The following is a 16555-nucleotide window of genomic DNA, read 5'->3' on the forward strand; positions in this document are numbered from 1 at the left end:
CAGAATGTGTGAGGACAGTGTGATAGTGGCGTTTGCTGTCAGGAGGAGCAATGTAGATTTATTATCCAGAACAGGAAGTTCAATTAGCGTGCAGAGCCTAATGAAAAACAACAACCTATGATTTACTTGGGAGAAGAGTGCCTCGACGATTACTGAACTCTTTTCATCAAGTGGTGCTAGAGATGAAAAGTTGGGGACCAATTCTGGCCTTAGAGCTAATCTATTTACAATTTTCCCAAATTGTCGAGGTGTATCAAGAATGACAGGCGCTATAAGAGACTATCCGCATGGCAAATTTGAACTGTGTCAATGTTGCATGTAGCAGAGAAGTTCTTGCAAGACGTTTTTAATTAATCCGCAAAACATGGAGCTCCTAGGACAAAAACATGGAAAAGGGTATTATAGGCAACTGCTCTACTATCTTAGTGTGAAGTTTATGCGATGTGAGATCATCCGTCTGTGTTATGCAACTGACTTGACAGTGATAAACGATCTGAACATCCAAAGTCTGGGAGTTTATTGGTCGGAAACAACAAAAAGCAACAATGTTAACCATAATGATGACAAATGGATTTGTTACTCCCGTTGCAGTGGCTATTATGCAATCAAAAACTCACGCAGGAATGCTCCCTCAATTCCGGTGTAAAATCGGAGCCAAAGTTGCCTCCGGCGACTCAATTTGTTATCTTTTTTCGTTCAGCAAGTGAAAGTAGTTTTACTCGGATGAGCATGGGTACTAGTGCCGCTGGATGCGGCGCTGGCCGAGGAAAGCAAATTAGGGTAAGTGAAGGCGCGCAAAACGACCGCCACCCACTGGAAGGGGAGGAGAGGGAGGAAGGGAAGGCGGGAGGAGAATGGCAAATGCACTGCTTAAAATAGACTCAAGTGTTCATGCCACAGTTGGTGCGATTGGCGAAACAAGACTACAGTAACAAATTAGAGAGATGAAAAAAATCCTTCCCTGCAGTCTTCCCAGGGTAATACGATTAGATCGACTCAATATCACTCATTGTGTTATCATTGTCTTGATGAATTTTATGTCAGGGAGGCGATAAAATGGACTGGGTGGAAGATGACCAATTGGGTGCTCAAGAAAAACAGCATTATGTAATTATTATGTAGCAATGAACGAATAAACTTGTGCCTTATCTACCTGACGTGTTCGTGATCAGCTACTTACTGAAAAACAGTAATTTCTTATTCCATTCCCACATAATTCTTGTTTTGTACTGCCTCAAAGATCTGAATACTTCCCAATGTTGATCAAGCGCATATAATTAGGTCGGAGTTTGTAGACCATAGCCCGTATTTTCGCAAGAGGATGAAGAATAAGGTCCCTCATAACAATGGCAAGTTGTTTAAAAACCACTTCCACAATGTGAACATGTTCGAAAAAAAGGGACCACGTTTTATCCGCAGTGCTAAGAAAAAAGTCAACGAATTTTGAATTAAGACTATGTTAGAAACAGGATACACTACTACTGCTTCCACCCTCTTGGTATTCTAAGAGAAAGTGAGGAAGTGAATGAAGAGAAGGAATTCAGAAACAGAAGTTTTGATTCAGTTCCCCAAGCCATCCATGAAGTCACAACTCACCAGGTGGAGGGATGCTGAGGACGACGACGCAGTGCCTCCTCCTCCTCCTCCTCCTCCTCTTCCTTCACCTGAGGTGGCAAAAGTGAAGGGATTACGGGCGGAGGTGGAACAAGGATGAGGAGGCGGGGTGACGGCCTCGGTCGCGAACGTGGAGGCCTCGCGGCGCCATAGAGACCGTGTGCGTAAATCTCCTCCAGCGCGGCGTCGGGCACAAGGTAGCGCACCGACTGGCCCCGTGCCAAGGCCCTTCGTACCAAGGTGGCACTTAGCCCGTTCTGGCACCACTCGGTCGCCAGGATCACGTTTTGCTAACGCAAGCCAACAAAAAAAGCCTAATATTACAGTCAATGCTGCTGTAACCTACGTTTTAGGATGGTCTGGAATTTAACCCACCTCAACTACGACCCTCTCAGCTTTATACACTCCTAAGAAAGCTACCTTCAGATGAGTGTGCCTCGATGCGTCCCGATGAATGACTGGGAAGGTGCATTGATGGCAGCGCTAGCAAGCCCACTCTAAATGAAGGACAATCGCACCTTCCGCAGGTGCCATGCCAAATCAAGACGTCAAAAAATGGCAGCATCAGGTGCGAGTGGTTGAATCTACCCAGACTGACTGAGGAAGGAATGCTGAGATCGTGAGCATCAGTGTAACGAAAAGGGGATTTCAACCGTTTAGAATTTCGTTGCGAACACAGAAGTTAATGATCATGAAGTGAGGACATGCAATTCCTTTCCCATATTGCTTTTATGCAAATATTCCCACAGAAAGTGACCAATGTACGGAGTGAGCCTAATGTAGGATGCTGTTTGCCATTTAACACTATATCCAAAAAGAACCTCCCCATGGTAGAAATTACCTAACAGAGAATATGATACCTAGGAATACCATCAAGGTTCACGACAAACCCTACCGCAAGTGAAATAAAAAGGAGGATTTGCGCCATGAATCAACTTCCTCAAATCATTTTCGGTACCGCATTGTAGTTTATTCAAGTGCACTGGAAAACTCGTGATTGTGGAAGCAAAAGTGTAGCCACAGAAGGCGTTTAAAAACAGAATCACGTTGATTTGGATGGTAAACTTCTTTATCTGGATCTTTCCTGACACGGCTTGGGGTTCCATTCATGTCAAAATTCTCTCTAATCGTTCACAAGTTTATAATGAAGCTTCTTTTAAACTCTTTTACTTCACCATAACATCATACCACAAATCAGGGACTAAGAAGAGTTAGCTTCTTTTCCACATTGTACGGATATTTAGAGGGAAAAATAAGATAGCTTCTATGCACATCGTTCTGTCACAAATGTCACCACTTAATACTCAGATACAATGGGATCCAGATTAAAGTTTTACTCAGAATGCATCACTATTAAATGCGAGAACTATCACCATTCCCGTTCACGATGAAGTAGCATTGAATGTGATACTTTTGTGGGCAATTTCTTCGCCATTCCAATCCACCTGACCTTCAGGAGGGGCTGAGGCGACTATGCTCCGCAGTATCTCTAAGAGTTATTTAGAAATGGAGATCCACGCGATTTACGACTTTAATAATTCACTCACAGTAAAATTATTCGAAGGAATCGTTCGCTTAGTGAAGATTTTCTCCATCTTCTAGATAACTAAAATTAGCAGTAACAAGTTTCAGAGATGTTATCGCTTACCCGAAATCACAGCTGACAGAATGAAAAACCGTAACTCAGACAGAGGCTTTTCCACTTTCTTACTATGATGATTTTTGGAGTAAAAAAACTAATCGGACCAGCCTTGAACTCCTTGTGTTTGGGCAAGAGTGGATAGTGGATTGCAAATTTGACACGCCAGGGATCATATTTAGACTCCAATTATTGGTGAAAAACAACTAGATGTTATTTGAAAGTTTCATAGGCGTCATTTAAAAACAGTATTTAGACCATTTTAAAAAGTTGGCCACATTTCCGATAGCCTACTCAGCGGACTGCGGCACCAAACACCGACCATTCCACGTTTTGAAAGAGATCAACTTTATGGGTAAGCTGGCTTAAACACCACATATTCAACTATTCGCATTCGAGTACAAAATTAATTGAAAGTCATTAGAGGCGCTGCAATACTTCAAATTGCTTCCAACTAATTTCTGCTCACCCACAGCCATTTCAGCATGAATTAGAGCAATGGAGGGAAGGAGGGTGAGGGGGAAGTTAGAGCAAACCTTTTAGTGCCAGAGAGTGAAAGTGCACAATTTATGGCGAATCACATGGATGCTCCAGGGCAGAAATTTAGAAGGTGACTCAACTTGCTAAGGCATTGCAACTTTTCAAGTCAGCTAATCCTAAATCCGCATATGCGCGCCTCATGGAAGAGAATCATGCAGACTGGGACGTACAAGGATGATAGGAAAACCTGGATCTTAGAATCCCAATGATAAGATAATGAGGTAATTCAGTTTAGTAGCACCGCAGAGAAGCAATTGACCGGTTAAGTAACCTACGACCAAAAAACTTCTGCACTTCATTTAAGAAGATTCAGGCTTTTATTGTAGGGAATCAACAGCCGTGCCCAACGTGATACCCATTAAGTGTATCCAAACTTACCAGTCAGCAGGTGTGCCACAGGCGAGCGGTAAAGCAAAGCCGGAGCAAAGTAAAAAATGCCTAAATTTAGACACGTAGGCTATGTATGTCACACGAGAGCAGTGGCTGCAGCTGGAGAAGTAAAGAGCCAATGGAGCTTAATGAAAGTCGACATTTATTCTTGCCACAAGAAGGGAGGAAAGTGAGAGAGAGAGGCTTTTTACTTGTATTGACAAAAGTCCGAGTGCTATAAATAGGATGCGGGTGTGAGGGAACGTAGGCTGAGTACTACTGGACTAACCTCATAGCGAGAAAGAAGGTCCATCTCGTAGAGGAGACGGGCGGCGTTAGAACCGGGTCGGCTTATGCAGACTATACCGTAATCGCGTACTAATGCAGTCATCTGAAAGAGCACAACGAAAAATAGTACATTTAAAAATAACATGGTGAAATTTTGATTTGTGAGCACAAACCTGGAGCATTAATTCTACAGTGGTCACTCGATACTGGGTGGGAAAAAGAGATGAATTGTTCAATTTGAGATTCTGGAATAAAGTGACTGCCACAGTCCATGAAAGATGCGTTCTGTTTAAAGTTACGCTACTTAAAGATTAAAACGAATGCAATTACCCCACCCAGAACACGAACACCCAGTGGCATAGCTCAGCCCAGCCGATTAGCATAGCACATTTGTGACGCTGCATAGCAAATGTGTGAAACTCGAACTGTGAAGAACAACTTGTAAAACACCGAACATAAATGAAAGAAAGACAAAGTGGTTTCGCTAATCACAAATTTAATCTACAATTGGGTACGGAAAGCGTCAAGTAGCGACAACGTGAAAACACAGAACAGCGATCAAAAATGAATGAAGTAGGGCGACTGGACTGAGTTCCATTAATTTCGATTCCGATTTGTGTCTGGTCGTCGCACAAAACCCATCTAGTAGTTGGCTCCAATACTGCCTGACTGAAACATTGACCGCTGTTTTGAATTTGCTGGGAGAGCAAAATGTTACAAAGTACGGAAAAATGAGGCCTCAGAGTAGAATCTGATTAAAGCCCACGTCGTCCCGGTAACACTTCATAGAGTTGTTCCGGAACAGAGGAGGCCTCAAAACAGACTGTGATTAGCATCTACATCGCCCATTCCAGAACAGAGTTGAGAAAGCAAAATCGGTCCATTTATTGTAAATCTTTTATCAATTTTTGAAAATAATGGCATTGAGGGGATTCAGATACGCATCATAGAAAACAGCAGGAACTTCTACATATCTACCGTCTTGCAAAGGGCAAAGCCGTTGACACTGCAGAAGCAGGCGGAGTGCGCATAAATCCACTTAAGATGCTAGTTGAAAATGGAAGGTGACCGAAATAAGCTTATGTGGTTTTCGGTGTACCTCGCTCCAATGATTACTCGTGATTTATGGGCATTCGCAGAATGTATCCAAAGTTTTATACGCCTGCATTGCAAAGCATGGATGAAATCGCGTCAGACTGTCGTTGCGCTACACCACTCTTGGTCGGTACTCACTATTCGCCACTTTCTGCATATTTTGCACCCACTCAACTTTCATCAGATGTCGATGGAACGAACATTGTGTGATTCTGGCTTGCGCAATTTAGGCATCGAGTTTACCTCGATTCTAATGCTACGTCTTGGGAAGGCACTTTAGTAGAAAATACCACCCAAAAAAGGTTTTAAATTGAAAGTCTGCCTAAGAATGACTCAAGGTTAGATGCATCATGTTTAGATGGACCCTCCATTCTCAATGATGATTTTCGTACAGCTATTGACTGAAGGAATTCGAAATTAACGTGTCAAAAAAGGATTATTTGACGCGATTGACTGATAAGAAATGGTGAAGTGACATATTACTGACTATCCTCACCACCCCACACTTTTAACGTAACACATTCCCTCCAGAAGCTAAGTTCATCTTGCATATTTGGTGTGCCTCACACCACTACAAACATATTGCTGAAAGCCAAGCAACAACTACAGCTGGGAACTACCTACTCAACATCGAAACAACTCAAACGCTCACGAAAAAAAGCCTTCAGAAACAGCTATGCTGCAGATACCTACAATTTCAAAAAAATTCCCATGTTCAATTTCATAGAACCCTCCATTATCGCAGGTAATTCCCGATCATTCCGGTAAACGCGGCCCTACTCACTTTCTTCTGATTCACTGAGACTGGGTTCGGATATGCCTTCAGCGCACTAATAGTTACTATAGGTCAGTAATCATCTATAACCAAGCCGACCGAGTAGCCCAGACCCAGACGCAGTCACTGATACTCTCCAAAAGCCCTCTTCTGCCAGCATTTAAACCCGTACCCCCCATGTCACCTCTGTGTCGACTCGCCCCAGTCAGTCAATTAAGACATCTGACCTTAGGTCTTTCCCATGAATTATCGGGTCGGTGGCCTCAATATGATGCAGTTTAAACCTAACGGCTCAATTTATAACGTATTTGAAGTTGGACTGCTCTAAGGAGAGTGTGGTGTCACATATATGTGACCCTAGCAGTCAACATGCCAGGATTCGGTGATTTACCAAGTGGACATCATGAAGGCGATTGAAAATCATGTTATGTAAAGGCGCTCAGACAACTGAAAGTAGCTAACCCTAGATGCAGCATTACTGTTAATTGTAAAACACATCTGACCAAGAAAAAAAAGTAGTAAGAAAGGGATTGGTGAGAGAGAAATGGCAACTTGTAGTAAAAATAGCACAATTCATGGGACCGCATGAAATCTACCAAACCCGATCAATCATCCTTCCTGGTCGACAAAAAGTCTATTAGGTAGTCTAGGTAAGGTTCCAATTTGAGGAAACAGTGTTGATATGTGTGGAGTAAACTGATCGTGTCCTTGAGAACGCAGACTCGGGTACACTGGGGGGGAGAAATCCTTAAGAAGGCATGGAGAACGGTAACATTTGCAATGGAGACAAGCAAAGAACACAACACAATGAAAAAAATAACACAATGCATCGACCGAAAGTCCGTTTTCGATAGAGTTTAAAAGGGTATTGTGCTACTATGGTAGCTCATAATGAGCAATGTGGGAGAAAAACCCACTGTACCAAGGGTATTCTTATGACCAAATTTACACAATACATTTTCAGATCAACAATCATCGCAAGTCCACTATGACGCCCTGCTTACATTGGCCTCAAATTGAGAGCCGCAGCGAACTGGCATTCTACACTATCCAGGAGTATATTGTAGCAAAAAAGATAGGTTAACTCTTCAATTAATTAATCAGTTAATTCCTTCACTCCATTTTTGAAAGAAAAGAATACATCATGAACGGTGGCAGAATGATCTTGGAATTTTACGCTGCTGGGCAGGTCTCGCCAGTCTTCCACGAAACGGACCCAAAGATCATTTCGAGGAGCCATTTTTTATAATGCTTTCAGAGGCAGTTTGAGCTCCACAGAGCATCCAAAGTAGACCGAGATAAGCGGGTCGTGGTTGGTAAACGTTAAGATGCAATAAAATGACATTTGCAGTCAAATGAGAGAACCGTTTCAATCTTTTACGATATATCCCTCACGGCGGTGGTTTGGAGTCATCCTCATATAAACCCCAATCCTTTTAATAGCGCTACTTCTAGACTCATACTCTCCATAATTCATTACCCTAAGGAAGATTAGATGATCAAATCTTAATCCACTGGACTACCAGAAAGTCATGATGTAGATGGGCAAATTTAACTTTTGTTACGTTTCTCTAGCTGACGATATGATCGGTGAAAGCGAGTAGAAAGAGCAAAAGAGTAAACTAACATCGTCCTCCGACCAAAGATTGGGTGTGTTGAAGGACTCGAGGAGATCTGCACCACAGACGAGCTTAACCCGGACTGGGAGCAAAGCGGAAGGAGCAGAAAACGACGCGGGATATTGCCGACGGCCACAGCAACACCGACCACTAGGCTGTGCTTCTTCCGCAGCCTCCGCGTCACGGACGGCGCGCAGGTGCGCTGCCAGCCACGCGTTTGTCGCAGAGCCACTATGCATCGTTTTTGCCGTCTTGTCATCCTCTCCCTGCAAACCTGCGGTGTATTTAAAAATGTGCTATACTTGCGAATATGTACACAGTTCCGATCGCATCCTCTACGTTATAAACATCCTCTCCGTGCCATCGGTTTCGAAGGTCCCATAAATACAAATAGCTTTGAGACAGTGAAAGACCGCAGATAAGGGGTTGCTCGGAGGACCGGGACTTTGTTAGCGGCCCTTTTGATTAGCTAATTAGTAATTACGACTGAAATCAGTCTTCCTGTCCCGCTGCTTAAGGACTCAACGAGTTTCAATATCAGTTGTCTTAGAGTTCTCCATTAGCGTCTTGTCAAATCAAGGACTTCCTGGAGCCAAAGTAAAAGGTACTTGGTGCACTAACCAAGACTTAATCAACACGATTCGCCTTAGACTACAGTGAAAGTTCATAGAGAAGAAAAACCTCTAAAAGAAAAAATTCACCCGAGATTTCGCCAAGCCGCGGATCCTCGAAATCATTCGGATCGAAGGTCGCCGCTTCTGTCCCTACCGCTGCCACGGACTCACCACCTTCAACACCATCCAGATGTTGAAAAATTCGGCGCATGCGCGCCTGGATACGTTCGAGAACGCATCGGGTAGGTGTCCATTGAGTGCGAGAGGCCTCCCAGGAGTCCACAGCCAACCAATCAGAAGTGGTGGCACAGGCTAGGCGCGCCAGGCGGCAGCGAGACGCCGCTGAAGCCAGACCCTCTTTCGCGTAAGCGTCGGATACCGGAGATAGGATGCCCACCACCACCACTTGACGTCGGGGCTTAAGCAGGTGCTGACTGGGTAAAGAATTTCCCTTCTTCCTCAGCCCTTCGCCGTCATCTGTCTGAGGCAGTTTCTGTTGGTGATGCTGCTGCTGAAATGACCATGTTTTTTCAACGGCGTCTCGTGCTAACTCTGAATCGAAAAACAAATAAGATCGATACGCTTAATAAAAACATTTGCATTAACCAAGACCCTTCCATTGCCTAGATGATAATTGGAAGGCTCTCCATCTCTACTGATTTTTGTGGCAGTTTACTTACGTCGGCGAGCACGCATTAACACCGGCAATGGAGCAAAGACAATAAGCGGGATGTAGCTGCTTTTCTACTTCATTATTAACCTTTCAAACAATCAGTTTTTTACTACGCTTCAGCAGCGCCATGTTCCAAACTGATTTCATCCATGAATTCTATGGGATTTTCCGCAATTGCGTGTTACAAATAGTTCTGTAAACAGGATTAACGTGCTAGTCAACAGTCCAGTGGTAGACCACTAAATGCCACACGCTTATGCACAAGGTCGTAGGGTAAACGAAAATATGACCAAAATAACCAACAGCCTCTCACAAACAAGTATACATATTAAAACACCACACAAAGGTGCGATCAGTTAAGAAAGACCGATTCCGCAGTTTTAAAAATCGAAAGAGGAAATAAAAGGATTTGTGTATAAGAAAAGTGGGACTCAAGGACCTTTACTAGGTAGACTTGGCCCAAGGATCCATTAGGTTACTAAGCCTGGGATATCACTGGAGGATTTGGGTCGGGGTGAGGATGAGGAAAATAAGTTTTTTTTGTAAGTCACCGCTTCAACAACGACGTCCTTGGTCTTTTCGAGGTGAAATCTGCAAGATGACTTGCTTGAGAGGTGACGAAAATAAATTTAATCACCTGACAGCCTATTCGTCAAGTGTGCCTTTGATCTCTGTACATTTTTCTGTAGACAAGTGAAACAAGCAATCACGGTAATTCCTTCAATGAATTGCCTTTCATCCCGTCAATAAAATGCTAAAGGTAGCAACGAAAAATTTGTCGATTCCCAGGAAAAAAGGGACTTCTATCACTGATAACTAGCATGAATTATTTGTCCAAACTTCGAATGTGGGAAATGGGCAGATGTTTTTTTTTACTCGAGAAACAAAAATGTTATGCTCTTCTGACAGTTTGGAAATTTGAAGAAAGCCCATGATGCATATGGTACTGCAACAATCAAGAATATCCCAAATTAATGGTTCGCAAACCAAAAAATAGGTACTAATAGCGATGGAGTTATCCTTTTCGACTACAAAAGCAAACGAAATTCGCTGCCAGTTTTGAAGTCTTTAAGATAAACTAACTTTCTGGTAATTAGCCACAACAACAGGAGACTAATTTGAACTGAAGAATGCATTCAAGGGTCCAGCTTTGCATCTTACCGCTTCCTGAAAAGAAGTTGAGTTAGCTAGCTGGAGCTCAAAAACCACGTGCATGAAGGCAGGATCAAAAGTTTGGTGGTACAATCTGGATTCATGCCAACATTGGCTCACAAAAGGACTAACCCCTGCTAAAAATAGATGCGAATTTCAAGAGTCCCTTTCAGCATGGCAGCTTTGGTTTTTTCTAGGTATAAGTGAATGGAAGAGGCAGATAAAAGGTCTACAAACTTCATTTGACTTGGTTTGAAAGTGAGCGAAAGAAAGAAGGTGTGGGCTTATTCATTACTTCTTTGCATTCCACTGAAATATTGACTTCTCTGTTTGACTCATCGATACACTTTTTGAAGAAGACTCAAAATAAAGCCCCGGAGCGATGAAATGAGTGTTAGCACTTCCCAGACGTTCAAAGGCGGCGTAGGTGAGAATGCATTCGCGGTAAGCAGTGAATAGATTTCACCTTTCACCTTTTAAACGAAGCGGCTAGCCGCTCTTTCGCCACGCCAACTGATCGCATTGATAGAGACTGCTCAAAGCGGCTTCACCCATGTGGCGAAATTCATGTGCGTTCTCAAGCGCTGCTAACGGTAGCACCGCACGCAATGCCAAAAGGGCTAAAATTCACTCACAAGTAACTTGAACGCCGACTCTGGTAGGAGGGGAATTAAGGCTGGCGCAGACATAGAGCGACTGGATTATTTAAAAAAAATACTGGGCTTTGCACCATGGATTGGATGCAACCTTGACACTTATTCACACGGTAATTCAGTAGAATCTTTTGGCTAAAATATGCTTAATTAGAGCCACGATCATTGAATTAAATACCAATAACGCTCCGGTTAGTCTTATGAATGAAAGTTCCGAAATAAGGGATGTAAAATATATCGGCTATTTGGTAGTATAATCAAAACGGTCCAATGTTTAACAAACCCCACGAGGTGGGAACTTTAAATCAAGCCACGGTGTAAATTAGGGCGAATGGAATAGGCAAGTGTTTCTGGACTCCATAACACCGATCTTGTCCTTAAAGGGAAGGCAAAAACATACTCGACAGTAAGATATTTTGCGAAAAGTGGAGTTCTTCCAGCAATCCAAACACAACAATGACAAACTACCTACAGGAATGCTTAACTAAGGTTCTAGAATTAATGCAGTTTGTCGATCAAGATAAAGGAGATGGTTGTCAAACTCTGCACAGTTGAAGTCTCATGTGTTCCAACAAGACTGCTTCATCACGCTGCCTGAAAGACTCTAGTTAGGCCTCCTAATTATCCTGATATGGCCTCCTTGTGGGTTACAAGGTTTGGAGCCCGTGGAAAGGTTGTGAATAAACATGCCCACGATACCAAGGATTCATTGGAGAATCCTAGTAAGATCATGAATAAAAATACATAAATAAATCATTGTAACGGAAGGATTTTTAAATAGTAGATTCACCCACGAGGATCCTTCTGCCTCAGTGGTTCTGCTTCTTGTGACTCCTGTTCGCACATTATCAACCCTTCTACCCACTTACAAGTTATTTCCAGACCCATACGCCTTATGGGCTGATGGTGGAGGAAAGAGATGCTAAGTCATTTCAGAAGCCTTACTAAGCTATAGTGAAAGGTAGCAGGGGTTTTGCTAAACAATTTCCACTACGATACGTGCACCTACTTTAATGATAACTCACAGGTCACAAAGACCATCTTTGTGGTTTCCCTCAGCCTTAACTACCTGTGTGGGAAACAGTTGCAATAAATACGACCGCTCAAGCCAAGACACCAGAAAGGGGAACTGTTTTAGGATCAAGATCCACGTATTTGCGATGCGAATAATCAGTGCACGTGGATGCGTTCCTTGGGTGAACGTCCGATGAAACGAGCAGAGGGCATTTCTATTATGACCAGCTACCCCAAAATATGCCTATAATTTGTGAGAATTCGTGCACAAATTGATGGCATATGATGGAGCAGACGATGCCAACTGGTTAAGATAGTTGAAAAGCATCGGAAATCTGATACACGTAGACGATAGCTCTCTTCTTTGCTAATGTTGCTGTGATTAAAAAAAGCCGAGAATATTCTATTTAATTTGCATGCCTTAAAGATGGTGGTGAAAAATAGTAAACAACACTGGCGCACAAAAAAGGGAATGGAATAAAACACCACTTGCCAATTTTCACGAGTCGTGCCAACTCGGGAGGAAAGAACATAGTTTGTGCAAAGAATTCTCGAACTTTTTTAATCAAATCAGCCAAAAGAGTAGGATGAGAACAATGCCAATTTATAGAAAGACTATTTCGAGAATTCGTAAAGCAATGCAGTACAAAAGATTTCCAAAATAAAAATCATATTGCCTGCATTTTGATCCCTGTAGTAAATGACAGACGGGTTCAAAATCTACTTTCAATGAGTCCTTTCAAAACGAACGATTTATTTAACGAGTTTCGACCCACTTAGAGGTCACAGTTAATTCCTTTACCATGGGATGGGGAATGCGAACCGGGTCAAAGCACCAAAAACAGGCATAACGCGGCCGGCACACCATGTCGTTAATACCATGACAGGTAGTGATTGACAGTTACACTTCAGCCTCCCAGTCCGATCCCTCCCGGATAACATCAGCCAATAGCTTCCCCATCCACGGGTTTCCTTCTAGTGCTATTCACCTATCACTGCGAATGTGCGAATGTTCTTTGCTGGTATTTCCACCGAAAAGTTGCATGAACATAAACTTGCTTATAATTGAGAATTACAAAGGTCATGCTTGGTGATTTAGAAAATGATAGACAAAAGATTTCGTCACTCCGATATTTTAATTATTTCCTAAGGAGAATTTCAATTACAAATCTAACAGCTATTTTCCATCAGCGTGTTTGATCGTATTTTGAATAGAGAGCTAAAAGCAAGCTAATCATAAAAACACATCAGTGTTCGTCCAGAAAAAGATTCTGGAAATGTTGATCCCAATTAACACCCCCCCTCTCTGTTAAAAATATGTAGGCAATAAATACTTGCCACCAATCATTGTTAAATTGCTACTAAAGGGCAAATGCGCTTGCAAGAAGCCGAAGGTGATCCAATGCCCTCAGCACTGCACTTTCACCGTAACTAACATAATTTTTCTTGACATTTAGAATGAACTTTGTCACGAAGACGAATGTCTACTGCAAAACTTCACACACCTCTGTTTGTGGAATTTCACAAAGGCGTCAGAAGGTGCCAATAACCGCAACTATTACAATTTTCACCCTCATTGGCAGGCAGTTTTGGGGGTGCGGAGCACAAGTTCGAAAAAAAAGAGGAGGAATAAAATAATCAATCCTTTTATCTGCCATAAGCAGATGGGAGTCCGAAACGGGCAGGCATGCATTTATGCTGACGATTCTGATTTGTGCCTCAACATTATCATCCCACTAATGACGCGCGTACAACTGACTTCACAGAGTTAATCGAAAATACGACAGCGATAACGCACATACCCCCAAACAAGTTATTGCGACATCGAAACTCGCGTGAATCTCAAACGGTATGGAATCTGAGGAAATTCCTAAGAGGAAGTTTGTTCCTCATTTACTCACCCATCATACGAAGATGCATAGTGGTGATGGGGTTGAATGATCCGCACGCGACGAGGACCACCGGCTCAGGAGCTACCGAATGCCAAGAACAGTAGCAACGGCAGTCGCAGGGGTGCGTCGGCAGCTCACCGCTTCCTTCACTCCGCTCCACTTTGACGGGTGGGGGAGGTAGTAGGGGGTCATTCTCCACCGCTACTACCAACGCCTCTTCATCCTCCTTTTCGCCCTTACCCAATGGAGCAGACAATGCGCCTTCCGCAGGCTTTAATTCCCTCGGCCGCTTTAAACGAATAGGTGAGCCCCGCTCGGAAGACATCGCTGCCGATTTGACTGCAGGATCGCGCGGCGATGTAGAGGTAGAAGATGAATAAGAGGAGTAAGAAGAGGAAGAGGTGGTATTCTCCGTAGATGAGTAGGAGGAGGAGTCGTACGAAGATAAAGTGTTAGTGGTAGTGGTGGAGGAAGAGTGTGTGGAAGAGCCATTGAGAGAGGAAGATGAGTAGTCGGCAGATACAGACTTTGCACTAGAGTCAGAGGTAGAAGAGGGGAGGCTACGGGCTCGTCGTTCGCTGTCAGCTGCAGGAGGGACGGTAGCAGTGGTGGGAGCAGCAAAGACCACAGTATCTAGGGATGTGGGGCTGCTGGATGCAGACTGATTACTATTCGAGCGCGAAGGCTGACGAACATCCTGGCGACGCTCGTTCATTCTTCATGTAGTCATACTGCACTCCGTCAAACGCCTGCCAGGAGGAACCATAAAAGCCGTCACTCCACTCACTACTTTCACGCCATGCACTGTACAGATCGGCAACCAACCTGAGTGCGCATGCCAGGTCAGGGTCACTAAAGTGCATGCACATCATCCAGTCTAGTTTAGAGACACAAATAACTTAAACGTCGTGCACTACTCTCATGGCATTCGTCCTCAATTACTCTCACTGAAAACATACTACCTCGTCGGTTACCAGGGTATCCAAGATGATAGTTAAGCATCAGAGATCGGGTCTTTTCCCGCTTTCATGTGACACCAATTGTGTCCACTTTGTTCCCCCTTTCCACCTTAAACCATCTCCTTCCTGTTAAATGTGTCACCTAGGTGACGTGCGGGATTACGTAAGAAAATTGGAGTGCCAGATATATGTGACGTTAGCAGCGAACGTCCTAAGCTCTGTTGCTCTAGACGGTAGATACTCTTGCAATTTTGACACATCGTGGATGTTTAAAACCACCAATGCTTAGAATGATTAAAATCCGGAAACGGAAAAGAAAGTCCAAGCATGTTTAAACCACAGTTATGCATTGAAAAAGGAGAATAAAGGAGGAGGAAGAGACAGGATGAAGCAAATATTACACCGGAAAGAGGAAGTGATGAGTGCATCACAAACAACAACAACTTTTAATGGATGTGTATGGATTAGTTGAACGTCATGCAAAACATGATGAAAAAGAGGCAAAGGCCAAACTAATAAGTATATTTTTCGGTTTAAACACTTTGTACAATGGCGAACTATCAAGCAACCCCATCCGTCGTCTTCGTATCCCCGCCGTCGATGAAGGATGGGATGGTTTCAAAGGTGAGGAGATCGCTGGAAGAAACGGCTACCCTGTCATTGGTTTTTACAACCCCGAGATCCGCACCAGGAGGGATGTGGAACCATTCGATACGAAGGCCTTCAAAATCGCGTTCGCCCTCTGTCTTGAGAAGCGAGTAGCAGCGAAAAGGTTGGAGGTGCGCGATGCAAGGAACCTCCGCGATCCCGGCGCGTGGTTTCAGGGAACAGGAGAGAAAGGTAAGCTGATTGAGCACGTCACGATGCCAGTTGCAAGCGACCAAGCCCTCAGCTAGAGCGATTGGGCAGTGGGGAAGGAAGACTAAAGTTGGACGTTCTCTAGGAAGTTGGTATTGACCCTCCAAATTTGAGGATAAAATCTGTAAAAAATAGACGGAAATATATGTTGAAGTAATCACACACTTCCGAAGTGGACATTGCCTTCGGGGTTGGTTTCTATGCTTCAGTTAAGTTGATCTAGTCCTTTTCAACAATTATGTACAACACATTTTCGAGAAGAATGACAATAAAAGACAAATAACTTTACACCAATTAGAGACCCGTTTGTTTCTGGTTTTCGGACTAATTTATACCTTTCTACAGCATAAAATGGCCCATCAGAAGACAATGAACCAGTTAACTTTTACCCTCAAAGAACGGACTAGTCTAAAGTGATCCATTCTCATTGCCAAAGGAAATAAAAGAGGCGGGGGAACTATTCAAAAGCTCCCATACTAAATGGTGAATGAAATTGGTGTTTTGATGTCTTCGAGTCTAAAAACTACCTCAATGTGATTCCCAGCCTTAATTTCAAGCCCCCTGATTTATGAAAATGCACGCTCCAGATGAGGAAGCGTGTCCATGTCCAGGCAAATAAAAACCAGTTTTTTTTACTAATGGGATAATGTGCTATCCAAGAAGACGAATTAATAGAAGGTGGCCCAAATACCTTCACTCTAGGTAGAAAAATGTTTGCTCTTGGCAAAGGGTAAAACCCTATTCCAAAGACCAAGGAGTTTTCCTTATAATAATAAAACTAATAAGAACTGCACCCTAAAA

General features: G+C 43.3%; 2 protein-coding genes across 2 annotated transcripts in view; one reads left to right on the top strand and one right to left on the bottom strand. All coding sequences in view use genetic code 11, as the record gives it.

The window, feature by feature from the left end:
• Positions 1-1234: 1234 nt before the first annotated feature.
• Positions 1235-14652, bottom strand: EGR_03171 (Nicotinamide mononucleotide adenylyltransferase; the record flags this gene model as incomplete). The annotated part of the gene is made up of 7 exons (XM_024492420.1): positions 1235-1421; positions 1597-1904; positions 4452-4553; positions 4624-4656; positions 7948-8213; positions 8641-9105; positions 13947-14652. 7 exons carry the CDS (start codon positions 14650-14652, stop codon positions 1235-1237), a joined length of 2067 nt encoding a protein of 688 aa, XP_024353094.1.
• A 693-nt stretch (positions 14653-15345) lies between these two features.
• Positions 15346-16555, top strand: part of EGR_03172 (hypothetical protein) — a gene marked incomplete at both ends in the record, with an annotated part of 3286 nt that continues 2076 nt past the window's right edge. The window contains 2 exons of the mRNA XM_024492421.1: positions 15346-15520; positions 15978-16167. Of these exons, the coding sequence (XP_024353095.1) occupies positions 15346-15520; positions 15978-16167 (365 nt within the window). The remainder of the gene's footprint in view (positions 15521-15977; positions 16168-16555) is intronic.

The sequence above is a fragment of the Echinococcus granulosus genome (genome assembly GCF_000524195.1).
Source record: "Echinococcus granulosus chromosome Unknown EG_S00016, whole genome shotgun sequence".
In the NCBI taxonomy this organism is placed as follows: domain Eukaryota; kingdom Metazoa; phylum Platyhelminthes; class Cestoda; order Cyclophyllidea; family Taeniidae; genus Echinococcus; species Echinococcus granulosus.